This window comes from Eretmochelys imbricata, chromosome 2, assembly GCF_965152235.1.
Source record: "Eretmochelys imbricata isolate rEreImb1 chromosome 2, rEreImb1.hap1, whole genome shotgun sequence".
In the NCBI taxonomy this organism is placed as follows: Eukaryota; Metazoa; Chordata; order Testudines; family Cheloniidae; genus Eretmochelys; species Eretmochelys imbricata.
Genome location: NC_135573.1, coordinates 73,424,844 through 73,448,839, shown reverse-complemented (window position 1 = coordinate 73,448,839; position 23,996 = coordinate 73,424,844). Strand labels below are relative to the sequence as shown.

The following is a 23,996-nucleotide window of genomic DNA, read 5'->3' as shown; positions in this document are numbered from 1 at the left end:
CTTATTTCCTCATTAGGGCTCTCAATTAATCACAGTTAACTCATGTGATTAACTCAAAAAAATTAATTGTGATTAATCCCAGTTTTAATTGTACTGTTAAACAACAGAATGCCAATTAAAATTTATTTAATGTTTTGGATGTATTTCTACATTTTCATATACAGTGTATTCTGTGTTGTAACTCAAATCAAAGTGTACATTATTTTTGATTACAAATATTTGCACTGTAAAAATGATAAACAAAAGGTAGTATTTTTCAAATCACCTCATACAAGTACTGTAGTGCAATCTCTTTGTCGTGAAAGTGCAACTTACAAACGTAGATTTTTTTTTGTTACATAACTGCACTCAAAAACAAAACAATGTAAAACTTCAGCGCCTACAAGTCCACTCAGTCCTACTTCTTGTTCAGCCAATTGCTAAGACAAACAAGTTTGTTTACATTTACGGGAGATAATGCTGCCCTCTTCTTATTTACATTGTCACCAGAAAGTGAGAACAAGCAGTTGCAGGGCACTTTTGTAGCCAGCATTGATATGCCAGATATGCTAAACATTCGTATGCTCCCTCATGCTTCGGCCATAATCTTTTTAATCGTTTGACAGCCCTATTAATCATCCAACAGATATTAACTTGGGTCTTATCTAGGCAATAGAAAGAGTCTGTTGTTCCATTACTTCATGCAGTACTGATCTTGTGCTTTCATTCATTTTATCAAATTCATCAATGCAGCAAATGCCATTATCACGGAGAACCAGAGCACCTGTCTGCAGAACCAGCTGCCTTGTCTCTGGTCCTTCATTACATACGCAGTGAAGGCTACTGCACTAGAGCCCTTCCCAGATGTGTACTGGCCTCAAGGAACCAGGTTACAGACATATTGAAGCAGCTGTGACTTACTAATGCCAGGATCACCACACAGAAGAAGGTTTATCTCAGCACGAAAATTGCCTCTTCCGGTATGACTGAAATCTTTTCTTGATCCCCCAAACAGCTGAAGCAGAATGCCCTATAAAAATAAGAATTTTTCCAAATCAGACACTGAAGTTCTTGATAATTACATGAGCCAATCTCTGACTGAGTGAACTGAAATGTTAAATGAAAATTGTTTGAAATCATTAACAGAACACATGTAAAGCTGGAGTACTGTTTTCTGTCAAGTATCACTAAAAAGGGTCGTGGAGTTCTATCTTTGAAGCCTCAAAGATTTTCCAGGTCAAATCTGCTTAGATTACTTTTTAAATTAAATCGCCAGCTCTGCAAAGTCAATTTGGAATTTAAACACTGAGCTAGGTTCTTTCTGGATCTCTTATCAACAAAGGCTCTACAGTTGGCGTGCTGCTGTATAAAAGAAAGGTGACCATGTCTGACCCCTGTTGCGCAATTCTGATAAATCTTGTACATGTGTCATGTAAGGTATCATTGGAAAAGTTATAGTCTGCTAAGTATGATTATCCTGTTTGTATGCATGTATCATCATTGTATATGAAGTTATGAAACTTAGCTGTGTGTTTGTATCTCAAACCTGTTGTGTTTCTGGGTAACACCCTCTAGATAGATTTACATCAAGGCTAGCCAGCCTGCTTGATGGCCCATTAAGGAGAATCAGCTCTTCTAGGGACCCCTCCTGAGATCCCTTCAGGCAGCACCTAGGCACTGAATGCCTCATGACTCAGCAAGGCACATGACCCAGCACACCAAGTTTGTGCCAGTAACTTACCATATTTCAAGTTCCCAAAACGAGGACAGTGGGGGCTTGGGGGCAGGAAGGGATGCAAGGGGATGGACCAATCAGCTGCAGATGCAAGCGAGGGACCCAGTCGGGAAGCAGACCAATAGCAGCAGCTGCAGAACAGTCTGGATTGTAACAGCTCCATTCCTGCAGCACATACACAAATGACTTTTCTCTGGCTTGCCAGCATGGGCTCAAACCACATTATAGATTCAATATTTACCCTGAATAATTTAAAATATTGTTTCCCCAAAAGGGGCAGTGTGTACCAGACTCTAGCTGAGATCAATGCCAAATATGTTATATTATTAGCAAAAACACAAATAATTTTAGAAGTAACATCCCAGACAGAAGGATGCTTAGAGAGAACTGGAAACATAAGTCCATCCAAAGCAAACTGAATAGCTTTCCATGCAGGTGCCTGTGTAGAATATTCAAAGTAAAATGAAGAAATCCTTGAATGGGCACAATTATCTACAACAATACAAACAGTACTGAAAAATAGATGGACTTATTTGGGGCAGCTGATAACAGGCTACCTACACAAGCATTTCTTTGGCTACCCCAGGGCACGAGTGCACATACAAACCAGTAAGCTTTTAAACCGTAAGCTACTCTCAACCTGAACTATTAGTGGTGTTACTGCCCCACTATAATAATCAAAGATTTAGAGCCCCACTCAGTGGATGGTCTATAATGTTTTCCAAGGTTTGTTAGTTGTGACTGCATTTCTCAGTTATCTGGATCCTGTAGCAGAGTAGAGAGAAGGCCAAAGAAAGCAGAATTACTGGCTGGCCAGTTTCCTTAAAGCCAGCCAGTAGAAGAGGAGAGTGAAGGTAAAGGCTTCCTTTCCTATTACCTGAAACCCCTGTTGCATTATCTAAAGTTTTCGGATTCCCAAGGCCCTCTGATAACTGAAACTTACTGTAAATAAAACTCAAATTTTATTCAGGATGTACCAAACCCAATTTCAAATACACAAAGGCCTCTTATTTTTCTGTATTTGAAAGACTCCATACAGAGTATCATTTCCAAAAAAAGTGTATATTTTAAATGGAGATGTGCATTTATACTATCTAGTCAGGTGTTCCGGTAGACTTGTAAAATTTTGTTTACCTTTTTGATATCTTCATGTTCATAAATGCTTGGAGCCAGAGCCAAAGAAAGTCTTTCATAAATGTCTGGTTTTCTGGAGAGCTCTTTCAGCATTTCCACACGTTCCTCTGCAAACATTTTCTACTCAGTTTCTTCATCAACACCATGCAAACGTTTTGAATCCGTTTTACAGTAATGAATGACATCAATGTGGGTTTTAATAGACTGATTTTACATTGCTCACTCTTGGATTAACTCGAACAGGAACTGCTCTGTAGATACTAAAAAAACCCCCCACAGAATTACAATTCAGATACGAAATCAAAAATAAGCTTAGCTCAAACGCTGAAGGTTTAAGGGATTTATCTACATTTTTATTTTTCACTTCGATTTTCAGATTGGTTCTACAGAATTAGCCACATCACGGAGCAGCAATTCTCTAGAAAGCTTTCCAAAAGTTGAAATGCTTTGACCAGGCTATGCTTCTCCTGATGTCAATGTTACTTGTGCTTTTGTCATTGAGGCCCTGATCCTGCAAACACTTAAGCATGTGTTTACCTTTACTAACATGTCTCATGATTTCAGATGGGCCACTCATTGTAGTAAAGTTGTGGCCTTAAGTTTTTACAGGATCATGACCTAAAGTGCATTGGAAAATCCTGCCCTTAGAGCCTAACTTTAGCCTGCTCGATTTTGGCTTGCACATACAAGAAGTTGACAATTGTGTTAGTGCACTGAAAGTCTAAACAACTTTTTAGTATCAACAATGAAGCAATCTTGTTTTGAAGCAGCAATGATTTTATACTAGTAAGAGAAAAGTTTATTAAAAACTCTTTTAGTCTGATACTGCAAACAAACACGTAAATTTAAACATGAGTAGTGCTATTTAAGTACATCGGACTGTTCACATGAGCAAAGTTAGGTACCTGGTTAGGCAACTGCAGTATCAGGATCATAATTTTCAGTGTTTGGTCTATAGCAATTTTGTAAAATTTAAATTAGACTAGTGACATTAAAGAAAGCACTTATAGTTAATTCATTATAAATTCTAACCTAAAGTTTCAAAAGCAGTTTTTAAATTAGTTTCATAAAGCCTCAACCCAATTTAAATTGCATTAATTGAAATAATTTCAACATGCTTCCTCATCTGTTCAAGAAGTAAAAACTAAGTACATGTGAGCTTTTCAGAAGCTATTCCATGATAAAGATGCTTGTTTCCCTTTGAAGTATAGGTTAAGAGATGTAATCATTAATTTTTAGAAATTGTATTATACAAACATGGCAAAAATATATATGCCTTTCTGTCTACAAAGACAGTACCTATTGGCAGCTGTACTTACACTATTGTTGATTTTAGAAAGGGGAAAATATTCAGAACTCTAAAGGTATTTTACACCAAAACTAAGGTATCACTATATAAATCAGACAGTATTTCTGCTTCACAGTTTTCAGTCACCAATTATGATGTACTCAGTTAATATTCAACAGACACTATTCCAGACCAGGGTGGATAAAAATAAATGATTAAATAAAATAAATAAATAAATAAATTCCGACTTTTTTGATAAAATGCTTTTTGAGGAAAAAGATAGTTTTAATGAAGATACATTATAGCTCAAAGATATCTTGTTATGGAATATGGATGATACATTCTAATTCTATAGTATGAGACGATATATTCATGTAACGTTTAAGAAAAGTTTTGTAAATGAGTTCCAATAATTCATGGATTAGGGACCCAACTTTATGGGGTTCCACGGGCTTTTGTATAAATTATTTAGGTTAATCTTTCTATCTACCCAATGGGACAGTGCTCAGTCTAGAAGATACCATCAGAGATGCTTAGTTTTGCAGTTCTCAATGTTGTACCAATAAAATAAAAACCAGCAGGATCTTATTAAAGGGAAAAAGGAAAAATACCACATTTATTGTGAATACAGAAAGAATCATAGTAAGCAGTTAGTTATAGTTATAACATTCCATTCAATCTCATATTTATTCACACATTCATTCATACAAACACACACACACAGGTTCTGCAAGGTTGTTATCATAGTTACCAGCCTTAGAGTTGCTCATGCCAAGCCACTGGCCATGTGGCCTGGACATGAGGAGGGAGCAGGGCCTTGTCAGATGCTCATCTGATGCTCCTGGAAGTTGGTTTGCAGAATCCGACCCCCCAAAGTTCTCATTTTTTAGAGTCTATTTTTATAGGAATTTCTTCCTATGCCAGTCTATGGGAATTGCTGCTTCATGCTGTTGCTGAATCAATCAGCAGATAGCACATTCCTGACGGCTCCAAGATGTTATCTTGTTCTTTGGTTCTCCCATTCTTGAGGCTGTTGGGTGGATTCCAGTCTGCCCTCCGGGGGGTCCTCTGGTTATTTCCACTTGACGCCTTCTTCAGCCGATGGACACTGGATTCTTAGGCTGGCACCTCCCTGATCATTCAGTTATTATCCACACCAAGCATCCATCCACATACATCCTCTGTCTCTATTTTAATCACAATTGTTAATACAACAAAAGGGTGGGGAGTCTCTGGGTGCTGTTTCTGTTGTTAGAGTATTGTTTTGAGTCTCTCTCTCTGTGAATTGCTTTGAGAACAGACTCTGTCTTAGAATGTACTAACACAGTTAGCAGCTTGCAAGTTTCACACATAGAGGGAGAGAAACAGTACCAAAAACCAAGAGACCTCTTAATTAGTAATACTCTGGAATTTGAACTATGGGGAATCAAACTCATTTGTGATTTTAATACAGAACTTCTTTAATATGATCCAACATCAAACTGTGGATTTGTGTCTACCGAGATAACATGCTTGTTAACAGCAAAAATATTTTTAAATAAATAAATAATATATACAGGTGAGAAACAACAGACCTCAACTCTATTGTCCCTCTGCAAATTTGGGTACACAAAGTCAATCCCTTACTGCTCTCTAAAAGTGCAAAGTTTCAAAAAGTTCAATGAATAGAAGATTGCTGGGGGCAGAATAGATCTGGACAAAGAGAAGAAGTCTGGAGATAAATGTGAGAAACAAGGGACATATGCTTGTTTTGTTAAAATATTGTATGTTTGCTGTTGAAGAAAAAAAAATCCAGAATACTTAACGTTGTTGTTTTAGTTAAATAAAACAATTTAAAATGTCTGTCTAGTGATGTTATCCTTCTAATACACCATGGCAAGAAAATCCTCCAAATATTAATGATTAACCTGTTGAATTGGAGATAGTTCACCACCCAATGACTTCATAAATATCTGCTTCAATTACCTTTGGTAAATGAAATAACCAAACAATCATTCATTTTCTGATACAACCTTAAAACTAATCTGAAAAGTTTTCAAAATAAATCAGTGTTTAAAAATGTATAGTGTGTACCTTCTAAAAATGAAACCTACATCTATTTCTGAGTTGTGAAGAATATGCATTAAGGTTATAACAACCAACAAAAATGCACTTTTATGTAAAAAACCATGATTAAATTGAGTCTTCTTGACTAGGATTTAAATCATGATTTAAATCTATTTGATTTAAATCAAATCCTCCCTGATTGCTCCATAGCAAAACTATGAGCAGCAGCAGAATCAGACTCTGGAGCTATTCGCAGGCAGAGGAGGGACTCAAAAGAAAGGCAAGGAAAAGAATTGCAAAGGCAGCCCCATGGTTGCAGTTGTAGTTAGGTATATAACAGATTTAAGACAGGCACAGAAAGACTAATAAAGATCCAGTGACCACTACTTTGTCATTCTGGGATTCAGCCTTGATCTTATTGTCTTTTAAAGCTGTCTGCTTCCTCCACACACCTACATGGCAGAGAGAAATAAGCTGGAGCACTGAGCAGGATCCATGGACTACAAACTGGGAGGAATTCCAGAACAATATACCTTGTCAACAAATTTGGTGAGTGGAATGGGGAAGCCTTCTGAGCTTCTCATGGGAATTTGCCTTTGGAGAGCAGCAACTACTTCCTCCCTGAGCTCTTTGGTATCTGTCTCTGGCTATGAAGCATCTGGTAAATACTTTAAGACCTTTATGTAATAAAATATATTTTATGCAGAAGTTTGTATACACAAATGTTATACCATCTTTCTAGATATTTAGAGAAGTGCTTAAGCACTGGGGTGTGTAGCTATAAATACTGCTCCCTCGTTGAGCAATAATCTTAAACAATTACATACTAATTTATGCTTAACTAATGCAATTAAAAAAAAAACTGAACTCAACTGGAAGAAATCCTTTAAAAAAGGCCTGCTGTTACCTGTGGATAGCAGATCAGCTGTCTGTATAGATTTGTGTCGAAAGATCTCAGATGGTCACAGTTTATGTTTAGAAATGGTTCCCCAACCATACTGATCTGCAAGATGTTTAAAAACGCCACATTAAATCACCAGCATTTAAGTCTGAAAAACAAGTTAGTTTTAGCTGTATTACAGTATTACTTCCTCAAGTCGATGCATATAGAGTGGTTCATTAAGATCCAAGCCAACATTCTCTTCCTCTTTAGCTAATGGATCAAGAAAATGCTGAAGAAATCTCTGAATATTGAGAATAAGATAAAACAAGTTATATTTAAGAGAGCCCAAAGGGACAGAGCTGTGATTTCACTGCTACACCATTCCTACACTGGATGACATTTTCATGGCTCAAATTACCTTCAAAAATACTCTCTATATTGCAGCTACTCAAAAACTCCCAAAGGGTAGGGATACCCCTAATGCATCCCCCTACAGGATATTTCTCTCATGCACACTACAAGTTCCTTAATTCCAACAATATTTTTCAAAATTTCACACAGTAAAGCAAACCAATTACTTTGAAAAAGCCTTATCAAGCTATTATCCCTTTTTATCAAACTAATTTGTAATTATTTTATAAATACAAGTTAAAAAACACTTTTGGGAACAGGATAACATGCTAAACATATTACTACTAAAAAAGTATATGAAATTTTACTGGGGATTTTAACCTCTATTACATCCTAATGCCTACAAACCTTACTCCTGAACCAAAATCCGAACATTGTACAGAACTTACTAACAGAATAAAAAGAGCTTTCCCAAAAAGCTTACCATCCAAGTAGAAGACAAGAGACAACAGATGGATACAAACAGGGACATACAAACAAACAGGGTCACAGTATTGGTCAGTATGACAGGCAGTGGCCTCAGCACACCCGCAGCCTAGCCGTTGTAAAAAGAGAGCCTTAAGAAGAGCTTTAGAGAAGGGTAATAAGGTAGCTTTATAGATATTTATAGGGAACTCCTCCTGTAAGGGAGGAGCATGCAAGGGGCAGCTTGGGAAAAAGCACAAAGATACTTATTTGAAAATTTAACAAATGGACAATAGAAGAGTCCAACTAGAAAAGAAAGTAGACTTTCTCAATAGTTAATAAGAGTTGATGGGTAAGGTGGGGATAAGCCATGACATACCTTGAAAGTGAAAACCAAGTAGCTTATGCTCAATGCAACTGAGAAGTGGGAGCCAGTGAAGAGACGGAAAGAGAGGGGCAATCTGCTCAAAACAACATACTAGGAAAATATTTTTGGCAACATTCTGAACTGGCCTAAGCAGGGCAAGATTTGATTTGTTAAGGCCAGAGAAAACGCTGTTGCAGTAATCAAGAGGAGAGTTTTAGGCCAGGTCTACACTACAGACCTATACTGGTACAACTACATTGCTCATGGCTGTGCTTTAATGACAAAAAGCTGCTTTTATTATTCTTCCCTCGGTGTTAGCCTTGCAGAGGAAACATGGGTGAAAGTAAGTTAGACTCCATCTGTTCTTGTGCATCAGCTGCTTAGGCCTAGACTGTCAGGGATGTGAAAAAGCCACACTCAGGAGTGTGGCTAGGAAGATCCAACCCTGGGTGTAGATGCTGGCAGGTGGGCAGCTACTGTCACTTGGGGAGTAGAGTTCCCTCAGCATAGATGGTGCCTATGCTACGGGCCAGGGTTACAGCAGCGCAGCTATGCCACACCAGTACTGTACAGTCATAAATGATCTGGAAAAAAGGGCTAAACAGTGAGGTGGCAACGTTTACAGATGATACAAAACTACTCAAGATAGTTAAATCCCAAGCAGACTGTGAAGAGCTACAAAAGGATCTCACAAAACTGGGTGACTGGGCAACAAAATGGCAGATGAGAGTCAATGTTGATAAATGCAAAGTAATGCACACTGGAAAACATAATTCCAACTATATATATATAAAATGATGGGGTCTAAATTAGCTGTTACCACTCAAGAAAGAGATCTTGGAGTCATTGAGGATAGTTCTCTGAAAACATCCACTCAATGTGCAGTGACAGTCAAAAAACCTAATAAAATGTTGCGATTCATTAGGAAAAGGATAGATAAGACGACGAAATATATTGCCGCTATATAAATCCATGGTACGCCCACATCTTGAATACTGCGTGCAGATGTGGTTACCTGATCTCAAAAAAGATATATCAGAATTGGAAAAGGTACAGAAAAGGGCAACAAAAATTATTAAGGGTATAGAACGGCTTCCATGAGGGGAGATTAATAAGACTGGGACTTTTCAACTTGGAAAAGAGACGACTGAGGGGGGATATGATTGAGGTCTATAAAATCACAACTGGTATGGCGAAAGTAAATAAGGAAGTGTTATTTACTCCTTCTCATAACACAAGAACTAAGGGTCACAAAATGAAATTAATAGGCAGCTGGTTTAAAACAAACAAAAGGAAGTATTTTTTCACACAACTGCACAGTCAACCCATGGATCTCATTGTCAGAGGATGTTGTGAAGGCCAAGACCATAACAGGGTTCAAAAAAGAACTAGGTAAGTTCATGGAGGATAGGTCCATAGATATCTACTAGCTAGGATGGGCAGGGATGGTGTCCCTAGCCTCTGTTTGCCAGAGGCTGGGAATGGGTGACAGGGGATGGATCACTTGATGATTACCTGTTCTGTTCATTCCCTCTGGGGCACATGGCACTGGCCACTATCAAGAGAGGACACTGGGCTCCATGGACCTTGGTCTGACCCAGTATGGCCGTTATGTTCTCTGCACTGTGCACATACCCTTGCTAAGCACCAAACAGAGAGCGGGGGGGCTGCCCACATTCCCCACTCCGGGCATTGCTGGGCTTGCCGAAGCCTTCCCGGCCGGACGCTCATCTCCTAGTGGAGTTTGCAGGGCTGCGGCCGCAGTCAGCTGCCCCCGACCCAATCCCGACGCACCTCCACCCGGCGGGGAAAAACTGCACTTACGAGTCGGCGGGTTGCTGCCCCTCCCGCGCTTGCTGCCGCGGCGGCTCGGTGTGGAGGCCGGCGAGGACATGACGCTGCTTTACCGGCGGCTGCTGCTCCCTACACGGGTGGAGAGAGAGAAACTGAGGCAGAGCGACCCTTCCACCCCCCGCCGGCCCGGAGCCCGCACCGAGCCCCCTCTCCCGCGCGCCCGCCGGCCTCGCGCCCTGCACCGGGAGCAGGCAGCCCTGCCCTGCGCCGCCCCCCGGCACCTGCTCCGAGCCGGGCTCTGAAAAGTTACAGCGAATTAACTGCACAACACGGAGCCGCCCTCTTCAGCGCCGCGAGCCCCCTGCGCCCCCATCCCATTCGCGCGCAGATATTCGCGGGAGGGGGGGAGATGGCGGCGTCTCGCGCTCGTACCCCGCTTTTCTTCCGCAAGCACCTTCAGCCAGCCCGTGAACCCCAAGAAAATTCCGCGCCAAACCGGACACGTGGGTGAGCTCTCGCGGGTTTTCCTACCATTAGTTGCCCAGGAGAGCCGAACTCGGCGCAGAAAGGGGGATGTATCCAATCGTCTAGGTTCCCGGTACGGACGCTCGCACTCTAAGGGTTCCCTGAGCCTCTCTGCCGGGACAGAGCAAACTCTGACAGGAGCCCGATTCTCCCACAATACAGGGAATTCACCCACGTAGAGCCTGCATCAGATTCACAGGCAGGGTTCCCTCCCCCCTCTAGTGAGACATGGTATCGCCCTTACTTGACCAAGTTTCGAGGCCTAGGCCCTCCTCCCGTCACTTCGCCTTTTTATGGATGCGAGACCAGTTTCTATTTCTCCTGCTAGAGTCGCGAGTTCTGTGGCCGTTACTAGGAAGTGACGCATTGCGTAAGGCGGAGGTGACGTGCGTTGCGCAGGCCCGGGCCGGTGGGAGGGGTTTGGACAAGATGGCTGGATCCACAGGTCTGTGAGGGGGGGTTCGAGCTGGGCCTGGGGCGGGTGTGGGGAAGCGGGTCTCTGTTCTGTGGGCTGCGAGAGCCCCGGGGTGGGGCTGGGGCTGTACCTGTCTCTCTCTCTCTCTCTCTCTCTCTCTCCAGGAAAGGGGAGCTGGTGTCTGGGCTGAGCCGCGGCGGCAGGGCCCGGCGCTAGCCAGAACTTGGGGGGTCCCCAGTGGAGCCCTGGTGCAGGGGGCGGCACGGCAGCGCCTCCCTCCTCAGTACCTGGGGTAGGTGCGGCAGGACAGGAGTTCCACTTCCGTGCCTCGGGCGGCGCGTAAAGGGCGGCGGGGCGTGGGGGGTCCCATCTCGGGCCCAAGGGCGTCGGGCCTGTGGTCTTCGTCTGGTAGAGCCTGAGAGAGCGGAGCCCGAATCCGTAGGGCGGGAAGGGAGCGGTCCTCACTACCCGTACAGAGGGTAGGGAAGCGGCGGGGCAGAGCCAAGGAGAGAGGATGATTTAGTGCCCGTTGCCGGGGTGTGGGTGCCTGAAAGGTAGGGCCGAGTAGGAGTGACAAAACCCATTTCAGTGTCTAATGCAGAGCGGCTTATTGTACAGTCAAGGGGGATGGATACTATCTCTTCGTTTGCTGGTGACAGACTGTATGGCAGTACTTGGGGATGGGGTATCCCACCTCAGTGACCAGTGTGGGTGGTGTGGGGTAGCTCAGTAGCCCAGCCTGGGGGAGCGGAGCCCACCTTATTATTCAATAAAGGCATTATTAGGCACAGGGTGGAGTGTAAATCTGGGCTTCAGTGTAATGCCCAAGTGAGGGTTTAGAGGGGGTTTAGGAGGCAAAGGCATCAATGTGAATGAATAGAGGGAATGGCAGGGAAGAGCCCAGGGGCAGGGGAACGAACTGATTTCAGTGCTCTATTCAGAGAGTGTGGGGGGTCAAGGTGATTTGAGTTAGTGTCTCATCTGTTGAGCTTTTGGAGAGCTAGGGCTGCAGACCAGAACCTTGTGGTGTAGAACTCACCTCTGTCTTATGCAGGTGGTGTGCAGTGGAAGAGGAATAGAGAATACTAGGTAGAACTTGGGGGAGAAAAGCTCCCCTCACTGTGCCAGATTTTGGAAATAGGGTGTGCATGGCAGATCCTGTAGAAAGGGAAGAGAGCAGCCCTCAGTACCTCGGGGAGCTCCCACTGCAGAGACCTGGTGCAGCTGTACTACCCTTGGCTCCAATGGAAAAGGCTGCATTACCCTATGTGGGCTGAATTGGGGTAGGCTGTGCTATGAAATGGATGGATATTCTGAAGGAACTATATATTTACTTAGTTGTGGGAGAACTGGATTTTGTTACTTTTTGTAGAAATGCCTTGTGGTGTTTGAGTTAAACTAAGCCCCCCCCACCCACAAGTACTTTTGGGGTAGAGTGAGTTTACAGATTCTTTGCACTCTTACATGTCTAAGTTCTTGGTCTTCTGGCTTCCTCTAATAAACAGGAAGTAAAGTTGGTTTTGCTTGTGAGTGAATCTTTGCTTCTTGCAACTTTTTGCATTCAAAACAGTTGTTTCATTCCGGCAGTCACAAAAAATTCATGTTGTTGAATCAGAAAACTGTCTTACTCCTGTGTACTCACTCAGTTCTTGTGGCACCTTAGAGATTAACAAATTTATTTGAGCATAAGCTTTCGTGAGCTGTAGCCCACGAAAGCTTATGCTCAAATAAATTTGTTAGTCTCTAAGGTGCCACAAGTCCTCCTTTTCTTTTTGCGGATACAGACTAACACGGCTGCTACTCTGAAACCGGTCACTCAGTTCTGTAAGGTAGAAATAATCTGCTAAAATGCATAACGTTTTCTATCCCAGAGCGCTTTGCATATTAACAAATAATAGAGGGTATTTTGTAAAGCTTGTATGTGTATATGTACATTTACATGAATTATTTTCCTTATTATTGAAATGCAGCTACTTGTATAGTAAAACATAGTGGGTGCTTAACTGTACGTTACACTTTTTCATCTCCAGAAATCCTAAAGTGCTTTATTCCATGCTTCCCTAGCACCACTGAAAATCAGCCATCTTTTCAGTAGAGGGGGCAGCCAGGCAGAGTGAAAGAACTGCCAACAAGAAGGGAAGTTGTTTTTTAGGATCTCTGCCAAACACACATGTCCCTTTCCCAGGAAACTGAATGGTACTCTCTTGGGACAAAATTCACTGCAGGCATAAGCAGATGTGACTGCAGCGAGGTCAATGGGATACTACCTACTCTGTCATGGCTGAATTTCATCCTTATTTCAGAGAGGAAGGTTGGAGCTGAAACTGCCAGAATGTGTATTTTTTGTTTGGATGAATTCTAGGGGGTGTAATCCTGTGAGATTGGCAAAACTCCTGTTGAATCCTAGTAAATGGCAAAACTCCTGTTGAATTCAATTTGGCCAGGATTCCACCCCAGGTATTCCTTTCCTGAGACTTAAACCACTAATCAGCTATCTGAGCACATAGGAAAACTACAGAGCATTTTAGAACAAGAAGAAATGTTGTTTGAAAATAACTGTCCCTGAACATGCCTTAAAGAAAATATGTACTTCAACGTGGTCAGTTATATTGTTGTTTGATAGCATCCTCACCATAACCAGTTATCTACCTTTCAAAACACCCTCATCTGTTTAGTTCATGTGTAGATGTTATAGCTGTTAGTTAAGCAGCTCCTCTGTCTGGCCTTCAATATTGCAATTATTTCTGTTTGTAATTAGACCCATTCAGAAGCCTACATCAGTTGTGCTGGCAACATTAAAAGTTTTTGAAAACTCGGGTCAAGATGTTTCTTTAGGAAAAGGATGGTTATTGTTAAAGTACACTTAAATGTTGTTGTGGTTAGATGGGACTCATTGCATTCAGTTCCTTGAAATACATTGTAAATTTTTTTGGAGGGCATAAAATTACCAGCCACGGGAAAAAACAAATAATATATAAAGCCTTTTATAAAATTGGAGCAAGAGAGAGAGAGGAAACAATGATTTTTATAACCAATTAAAATACACAATATATAACTATGTTAATACAACCAAAATTCTGGCAATGCAAAAGCAAAGTCTAAAATATAATCTACACTCTGTTTGCATTATAATAGTTATTAAATATATTATTTTTCAGATACGTGTTTTCTGCAACTCTGGATGCATTTGTATCTAAGAGCCGTGATCAAATAACTTAACTCACATGTCTTATGATACAGTTATCAGGGTTTAAACTGTGCATTTATCTTTAATTTTTTCATATTCTATTTCTAATTGCTTAAATATACAGCCTTAACAATTGTTTTGCCTTTAATTTATTGGTGTTTTAGTTTTTAAAGGAAATGAGATGGAGAAAGTTATCAGGTCTTTAGTAGCTACCAAATGGTAAAAGTCAACTGGTAACCATTAGTTTCAACTTTGTAGACTTATAACTGGTAGGTTTTGGCCAAAGGTTGTTATTTTAGATTTGAAGGCTTACCTCTATTTAAGTACAGACTTTATTAACAGAGGTAAAGTTGGAAGTGTGTTTTGGAGGAGTCCAGCTAGCACCTCAAACCAATATTACCTCTCTTTATCAAAATTGCATCTTAAAAAAAAAAATCAGAATGTCTCAAAAAGAACTGTTAGAGCATTCAACCTGTTCCACACTGCCACATAATTCTGTTCCACTTGCCGTGCCCAAATTGCAGTGTCCACACAATTATCTTTGCCCCTAAAATTTGAAAAAATATGAAAAGATTTAAAAAAATTATACTTGTTCAGTTCCCACTTGAGAAAACAGTGTGCAATCATAGCCTAATTTGTTTTTACCTCTTGCATATCTTTAATAATTAGGGTACATAGTTAATTAGGTTGGAGGTATAAACTGGATGGGGGTGAGCATGAGTGTGTGAAACATTGTACAGCAGTAGAACACCTTGCTGAGGGTATTTCTGCACTATGGAGACTGTAGCACCATAGCTGTGTTGGCATAGCCTCATACTGTAGATGTAGCCTACATGGACAGTTTTTTAGCCAAAGTAGGTTTACATAGCTGTCTACTCTGAAGATTATGCCAGCATAGCTCAGTGAGGTGTGGTTTTTCACACCCCTGACTCATGCAGATATGCTGATAAAACTTTCAAGTATAGACCTAGCCTCTGACATATCTTATGACTCTTCAGAGCAGGTCTCCCCTCCTCTACACTTCAATAAGTCTGTAGGAGGAGAAGTGGTGTTACATTAAACTGAAAACTTTGCATGCTTAAATCTGTAAAATGTTAAACTTCAAACACAAACATAAATAAGTCTGCATTTTCTGTGTCCCTCTATATGTGTATTCCTCTGTGTTCTATGCCTCTATTCTCTATGTCTGCCTCCTTCCTCCCTTGGTGTTCCTCATTCCATGACCAGGTAGCAATCTGTTCCTGAAGCACTGAGGGGGAGATTTTCAACGTAGGTGCCCAGCTCCCATTTGATTTCAGTGAGAGTTGGGTTATTTACGAGCCCATTGTGACTTTGAAACTCTCCATGTGTAAAAACATCCCTCCAGCAACAAAAGTGCCTCCCATCCAGCTATATAGCCCCATGGTTGTTTTGTTGACCTCCCTGAAAAATATTCTAAAATTTGTGTTGTATTTCAAACTGACTCAAGGTATTTAAGCTGCATAAGCAATTTATATAAATTTAAACTGTTTATGTGGCTTGAAGGTCTTAGACATGATTAGATGTCAAGAGGACAATCTGTGGGGGCAGCAGTGAGGCTAATCCTGGGGCAAAAGCATACCACTGAAGAAGCAATGTTCAGAACAGTCCTGGTTCGTGTCCTGTTTCCAAATGCTTTTGCTAATTTGAAAAATTGTCACTAAAATTACTTCAGTGTCTGATTTTTCCCTCCCCCGCTCAATTTGTCTTGTCTTAGATCTTACTGAGATTTAATTCAAGCCATATTTTGAAGAAAATCAGTGCATAAATACTAATATTATGAATATAAAGTGGTCAAGCTAGTTTTGAAGAGTGCACACTTTGTTTTCGTAGTCTTTTAAATAACGTGTAGTGCATTTCAAGTGCATGGCTATACATACTTCTATTTCACATTTGGAAAGGAGTGGAACATCCAACTCTGATTTACAACTGCAGAGCTCAATTTAATTTATCATACAATTAATTAGTTTCTTTCATCAATTGTGTCATTGAATTAGGCCCTTCAAAAAGAGCCTCAAAAATGAGGAATTAAACATAATAAAATAAAAAAACTAGGCAATCAGATAAATTTGCAAGGCCATATATCCTAAGTCCTATATCCCTTTTTAACATAAACAGTTGTGTTAGAAATACACTAACTGCAACCAAGAAAAAAAGGTTGCAGAAATAATGGGGGAAACATTACTGCTGATGCTCAGTATGTAGCTTTCAAATGTTCACAACTTAGGTAAATCAAAACCACTTTTTTCTGGTCCAAGCAAAAGCAATGTCCTTGATGGAAGACTATGTCAATACCATGATTAAAGTTTCAAACTTCTTTCACGCTGGTTAGAATTTTTTAAAAGGAAAAGTGTTTATTTTTATCCCTTGCTGAACTCGAATGCTTGAAGTGGTTGTGCAAACATTAAGTCATTATACCTTTGATCAAAGACCACACATCAGGCCAAAATGTGACTTTCAGAAAGCAAGGAGTACATGAAAATTGGATACAATAGCATTTGTGTTGTAGCCTGAACTATATAGTGGGTGGTACATAGTTCCTGCTATAGTATTTTTAGGCAACACCTACAATTATGCAGATATATAAATCTTAGATTAATGTTGTGATCTGTGATTGATTATTTTACAAACCTAGGTTGGGGTTCCATCTCTATGGAAATATCATAGTAAATGCATATGGGACTCTCCTTGACATGACTCACTGAGATTGAGACTTATACTTGCTATTACAGTGATTCCTAATCTATTTAGGCAACTATTCCAGTTTGCTAAACTAAGACCCTGCAACATTATTTGCATGAATGGGCTTCCATTGTGTGTCACTATGAGGGGAGAGTGTCAGGATACAATTTCAGGGTCAGGAATTTTGACTTCTGCTTCCACCATCTAGTGATATCCCATGAAATCTCCTTCCTACACCTTCTCTTAAAAGGATATTACCAGATTTAAAATTATAAATAAACAAATATCTTTGCTTATGCAACTACCACCACTGTGGATTATTAAAAATGAATTTTAAACTCTAGTTTACTTGTCACTATACTCCTTGTTTACTTTTTTCATTCTCTAGTTGGACAGTGAAAAGTTGATTGTCACTTACAATTTTGTATAGTTGGTTTCAGTTTTAGAGTTGCAATGCTGGAGTTAAAATAATTTTGTTGGACTCTAAAAAGATACAATGAAAACATTAGGCTTTATAAACTTTTTTTTAAAAAGTTACAAATTTAATTTGATGTTGTCTTTTAAATGATTGGAATGGCGACTGGGCCCTTACCTAAGCCTTAGTTCACAGCTGCCTGTGTCACATTCTGCTGTACAAAATCTAATATCTAATAAAATTGGCAATTTGCCAAATCCCAGAATGTGCCATTTCATATACCAGGAATGCAAATAGTAAAAAGCATGGAAATAAGCAGTGAAATTATTCAGCATTCCATCTGTGCTACATTCATTAGCTCCTCCTCTCAAACTTACCTCCTTTCCACAATTTTCAGCTCATCTATCTCCACTCTCCTCCCGAACAACCCTGAGGTGTTGAATGATGAACTATTAAAAGACTTACCGGCTTATTTCCTTGTGGGTTTTTTAGTTTGCATTCCTAGAACATGCATATATCAACCTAACTCTAAAGCCATGTCAACAGTTAAGTCAACCCAGCTGTGTCACTCAGGGATGTGAAAAATCCATAACCTGAATGATGTAGTTAAGCTGACCTAACCCCTGGTGTAGACAGCACTAGGTATATGGAAGAATTCTTCTGTGGACCTTACTACTGCCTCTTTGGGAGGTGGATTAACTACATTGATGGGAGAACCCCTTCTATTGCTGTCGTAAGTGTCTACACTGAGGCACTAAAGCTGCGCAACTATAGCCTTCCAGATTTGCCACTATAGTGTGTCAAGTGTAGACAAGCCCTAAATTAACAAAAATTCTTACCTATATTAGAAAGCGTGCACTTGTGTAATGATATCCATTTAAAATGTAAGATGGATGCATTTAAACAGTATTAAGCTAAATCAGTTTAGCTGCCTGCATGTTATGCGTTTGCACCAGTGTTGCTAGATTTATTTTAGTTCCTTCAGTGAACATTTACTAATAGAGATAAGGTGAAAGTCTCATCTGTGAGACTTTCCCAATGTTTTGTCTTTAACTACATCAGAGTAGATACACTGGTGCAGACCTCCTAAAATAATGATATTGCTGTGGGTTAAGTGTCAGTCTTATGCCAGTCCTATGCTTGTTCTGAGGGTTTGCACTGGTTCAAAAAATGCAGTATAGATAGAACCTAAATACAATTATCAGCACTGTTATGTTCATGTGGATAGCTGTAAGCATTGATCCGTATTAGCCGCCTTGCAATGCTCCAGTGTTTCCTATGCCTCTTCATATCTGTACTCTCATATTACTAGTGTACTCTCATCCACTCCACAACTTGTTCTTCCTGATCTCCATGTACCCACAAACACTATCATGCTGCTGTATATGCATGCCACATCCAGCTTTTAAGCATTATATATAGGATCACTGTGACATACTATCATTTTTTATAAATTAATTGTGTTGGGGTGAAGATGATGTGGTTGGGAGTTGGAACATGGGGCAGTAAGTGAGGTTTTTGTCTTGGAGTGGAGAAGAAGGACTGAGTAGAAGCGCAAAGTAGAAGCATGCGCTCATAAGCTTCCTCTGATTCATCAGAATAGAATTCTGCCAGGAGGTTTGTCAGAGGGCATATCTGCTTTGATGAATCACAGGAGGATCATCAGAACAAAGTTGTTCTCTGGTCCACTTTTCTGAGGCAAGGTGGAGAGGGGAGGAGAAAGTTTATGGTCTGTCCTGTGCAGATCCATCAGACTGGGACTTCCTAATGGTGCACTGTAGGAAGTTTGTCAGAGAAAGAAGCTGTCTCCAGAGTAGAGCTGAATTTTTTCTAATAGATCTTGAACTCTAGGCCTCAGGTCTCCTATTTTCCCCTGATAGTTGTTAAGAGGGAGAAGAGGGGGAATACTTGCAGCTGAAAGTGTGTCAGTAGTGGAGTTAACAGCTCTGCTCAAGAGGCAGCTTTTCCCTCTAGCAAACCTAATTGCTTCTGAGTTGTTAGCAGAATTTCAGATTTCGAGATTTTTTTTCCTAAGACATTTCACATTTAAAGTGTTCCTTTATGCTAAAGACAAGTTCAGGGCCTCATCATCCTTGCTTACTGATAAAGTCAAACAAAATTGATAATAGCTCATGCTTTATTTGCACCAACACCATCTTCTAATATATTGAACTTTCACAAGTCAAGAAAGCAAAAACGCTTCAGCTAAGTTATATTCCCTTTTCAAAGTTTGTAGTTCATATTAGTGGATGCTTTTGAAAATGCCATCCAGAGATGCCTAAATGTTTTTGAAAAATTTGGCCTGTTTATTTTAAAATAAAATCACTAACTTAATTTATTGAAAGGCTAAATAACTTTTTATTGTTAATACTGAAAGCAATTTTGTTTTGAAATGATAAAGATTTTATGCCCCAAAGAGAAGCTTTTAATAAAAATATAATGTTAATAAGTGATGCTGCAAACACTTATGTACATGCTTAATTTAAAGCAGATCAGTAGTCCTGTTGAAGTCAGTTGGATGTATTCATATGAGTAAAGTTAGTACCTGCTTAAATGTTTGTAGGATCAGGTGTTGGTTTGCAATATTTTGGTTTTTGCCTGTAGAAATTCTGTAAAATTCAAATAAGATACTTAACAGTGACATAAAAACAGCATTTGAAATTTAGTTTTATAATAGTATAAACTTTCAGATCAGTTTTACAAAGCTTCAACTTGATTTAAGTTGATTATTTAAATTGCTTGATTTAAAAAAAAGAAGAGAAGGTGGAGCCATGTAAATCAGATTGTGTTGCCTCTGTAGGTTTTATGTTTGCAAGCATTTTCCCCCTCTCTGCTCCTGACAGTACTACACTAACCCAAAACATAATTTTTATTTAATATTTCCCTTTATTTCCCCCTTTTTCCCTTTTATTTTTGATTATTTTTGTGGGTCTAAATACATTGAAACAAAATAACTTTTCTATTAATAATGGAGTTTAGGGGAATGGAAGATGGGGTGGAAAGGGATGTGAAATAGGTCTGTTCTGTGCTTAAAAATTGGATTGACCAAGCTGTGTCACTCAGGTCTGTGAAAAATTTTGCACCCTGAACACTGTAGTAAGCCAACCCTAACTTCCAGTGGCTACGAAGTCAGAGCTCTGCTCCCAACCATGCCTGTTTCCAACCCCTTTTCCCAATTTTTGGTGTTCAGAACTGGCCTGTAGCTGAAATGCTATAAGAATGTATTTGGAGTTTGTAGGGACTTCTTGTTTACCTAAAAGAACCCTATTTCAACCCCCGTTCACCCTCAAAAAATGTTAACACAAGAAAAAAATGGAGTGCTTGAAAATATATTTTCATTTTTTCTAAAACTATATAGCTTATTTGCCCTCTGGAAAATTATTGTATGAAATTTGGAAATTAATTAAATTCAAATGTAAAAGGGATTTATAATGTAGTGTAAAATTGTAAATGCAGGTTTTACCTTCGTAGGGTGTATGTGGGTCCATATTCTGTTGGAATTTACCACTGTTTTTGAATGTTACTGTAAACATTGAATAATCATGATTTGGTTATCTGTTAGGAATATGCATAGGGAAATATAGATAAAAAATCTGCTTGTGTGCATTTTCATTCTTTTTTTAGTGCAGTCATTTCCTTAGGTAGTGTGTGGTATAGGTGCTTAACAAATCTTCTCTCCCTTCCCCCTCAAGGGATAGATATTGTGTAAATCAGTAGAGATTGAGTCTTCACCTGCATGAACATTAAAAAAAAAATCTACATTTATAGTACCAAAATATTAATTACATATTTTTCATTATGGGAAGATAAATTTATCCTAAGATAAATAGATGGGAAAGAGACTGCCCAGGAGTACGGAACACTAATCTCGTAACACTCAATTGGTAGCAGTGGTTAGACCGAAACATATCAGAGCTGATTGTGTAAATTTCCCCACAAACCTTTGTTTCATGTCTATAAACTTCTGCTCTGACCTCTCATTCTTCTAACAGGCTGCTATATTCAAAATGTGTAACATTTTTGATTTTTTTTTTATATTGATGACTGTTTCATTTTAGGTAATTGTGACCTAAAACTAGATTTTGAATGCTGGATTTAAGAAGTGAATAGTTTTTTGCATTAACACATTAAGCTACGTAACCGGTTTACTGTAAATTAGGGCTTAAAAAATATACTCACCACTGGTAACTGTGAAGCATTTCCCAGCAAGTGAAGTGGCCTAACTTATTGTTTTTGCAGAATTTGACCCATTTTTTAAAAACTGAATAATTTCAGTATAGTTTCAGGAATTACATTTGCCCCAGAAATATCTGCCAATATTTTGGATTTAAAATAACTTTTTTTCCTATTTTAAAATGTTTTTTTTCCCCTTCTGTTGCAATGTAAAAGGCCCAAACTGGAAACTCTAATTTACTCCAGGATCCTGCAAACACTTAAGCATGTGTGTAATTTAATTACATGAGATTAGTTCCACTGTAGTCAATGGGATTTCTTAAACAAGTAAACTTACATGTGTAATTGTTTGTAGGTTAGGAGCTTTACCTGGCTATACAGGAGAACAGTGAAGCTGACTTGGAGATAATAGTGGGTAATCAGCAGAACATGAACTCGCAGTGGCTGTGTTCAGAAGACCTAGTGCAATCCTTGGATGCATAAACAAGGGAATATTGAGTAGAAATAGAGAGGTTATTTTACCTGTGTACTTTGCATTGGTATAACTGCTGCTGGAATAATATGTCCAGCACTGATGCCCACAATTCAAGGAGGATATTGAAAAATTGGAGAGGGTTCAGAGAAGAGCCATGACTGAAGGATTAGAAAACCTGCATTACAGTGACAGACGCAAGGCTTAATCTATGTAGTTTAACAAAGAGAAAGTTGAGGGGTGACTTGATTCCAGTCTGCAAATACTTACATGGGGAATAAATATTTAATAATGAGCTCTTCAGTCTAGCAGAGAAAGGTATGACATGATTAATGGTTAGAAATTAAAGCTAGGCAAATCCAGACTGGAAAGAAGGCTTAATTTTTTTAACATTCAAAGTAATTAATCATGAGAACAATTTACCAAGTGTCATGGTGGATTTTCCGTCATTGGCAATTTTAAAATCTATATTGAATGTTTTTCTAAAAGATATGCTCTAGGAATTATTTTGGGGAAATTCTGTTATGCAGGTAGGTCAGACTAGATGATCATAATGGTCCCTTCTGGCCTTGGAGTCTACTTACAAGGTGTTGTCAAAAGCAGAAAATAAACTGAAAAGATAGAGGGCCAGGTATATCAGTGTAAGTCCATTGACTTCAGTGGAGCTATGCAAACTTGTACCAGGCGATGATTTAGCCCAGAGAATTTTGTTTCCTGTAATTCCTTTCACTTTCTTTTTTTTCCAAGTATTACTGTTTTTGTGAAGAAAAGTGAGCTTTTTTTTAAATGATGTCCCATTTAGCCCTTTCATATTTTAAAAGTTTCTAGCTCACATGGTTCTGAAAACTGAGCAAATTTAAACTGATGTAATTTTGTCTGCATGAGCTTGCAAAGGTAGCATCCATGCTTCTTTTGCTACTTTATAGCTTGCCCAATGACAAGATGCTGGTCAACTTCACCAAAACTATCAGGAATCCTCTGAGCAGTAGTGAAACTGACAAGAATCATGAAGTTGTGACCTCTGGACATCACTTGTGGCCCACTTCTTTTGTCTTTTATATCAGTCAGATATCTCATACAATTTTTCAAGCCCTTTTGTAATCAGAATGCCAGTGATGGGTGTGCGTGCATTTGGTTCCATATAATTAGATTTCTTTGACGATTGGAATGTTGTTACAGAAAATATATATGTATTGTAATGGCAGTCTATTAGGTGCTGGAGTCACCTAGCATTCCATTTATCATGCTGTCCAATGTGTGCAGTCCCAACACTGCTGCTATAATCCTAGCATAACTTCTCTACTCCACCAGTCCGGAACAGTGGGTCTTAGTATTTTCCCAATTTAAGTACAAAACTATTGTTAGCAGTGCAGAAAATTCCATAATCTGAATTTCATGGTCTTTGTGGCACAATAGCTGAAAGCAGCGGGGAGAAATCTGTTACTATATGGTTATTTAGACTTACGAATGTATCTGGTGATACACTTAGACCCATAGTTACTGTTTTCTTAAACATTTTTACCATGGCATTTAAGACAGCAGGTTGCTTTATTTGAACATGTTGCTACTATATAATACTTAATTATGTTGCAAATTCTAGTGTGTTCAAATAATGACTTAATCTCAAACTGGGTGTCTAAAAATATTTTATATTAAGATACTCAAAATATGCTTTGTGAGGATTTTTATGACTGAAATTATATTAAATTGTGATGTTTAAGATGTCATTCAGACTATAAATTTAATAATCACTGACTTATGTTTTCTCGTTAATATTGCTATTTACATTACTTCACTTTATTTAAATAGTTAAAGTCCCTCGTAATTTTCGCTTGTTGGAAGAACTTGAAGAAGGTCAAAAAGGAGTAGGCGATGGTACAGTAAGCTGGGGCCTTGAAGATGATGAAGATATGACACTTACAAGGTGGACAGGCATGATTATTGGACCACCAAGGGTCAGTACAGTAGGTTAAAACTTCTGTTTTTTGTTTGTGGGTGGTACAAAATCCTATATTAAGATTACATTTTGGAGAAGCAATTCACTTAATGTTTAAAATGAAAAATACA

At 39.3% G+C, this 23,996-nt stretch overlaps 1 protein-coding gene and 1 long non-coding RNA gene across 7 annotated transcripts in view; one reads left to right on the top strand and one right to left on the bottom strand.

Annotated features, from left to right (window-relative positions):
• Positions 1-66: 66 nt before the first annotated feature.
• LOC144261119 (uncharacterized) lies at positions 67-10,909 on the bottom strand. 4 transcript variants are annotated; one of them, XR_013345153.1, is made up of 6 exons: positions 10,812-10,909; positions 10,073-10,171; positions 7,090-7,231; positions 2,849-3,108; positions 1,721-1,879; positions 67-1,009 (listed from the first exon to the last, which is right to left on the bottom strand). It is a non-coding gene; the product is annotated as an uncharacterized LOC144261119 (long non-coding RNA). The 4 variants fall into 4 exon arrangements; XR_013345152.1 differs by having other exon boundaries at positions 7,090-7,185; XR_013345154.1 differs by having other exon boundaries at positions 7,090-7,185; positions 10,574-10,903.
• Positions 10,768-23,996, top strand: part of UBE2V2 (ubiquitin conjugating enzyme E2 V2) — a 47,357-nt gene continuing 34,128 nt past the window's right edge. The window contains exons 1-2 of one of the 3 annotated variants that reach the window (XM_077810294.1): positions 10,768-11,012; positions 23,739-23,893. In XM_077810294.1, the coding sequence (XP_077666420.1) occupies positions 10,796-11,012; positions 23,739-23,893 (372 nt within the window). In that variant the 5' untranslated portion in view covers positions 10,768-10,795. Of the gene's footprint in view, positions 11,013-11,173; positions 11,275-23,738; positions 23,894-23,996 lie in introns of those variants that run through there. The other 2 variants (XM_077810296.1, XM_077810297.1) reach the window with 2 other exon arrangements.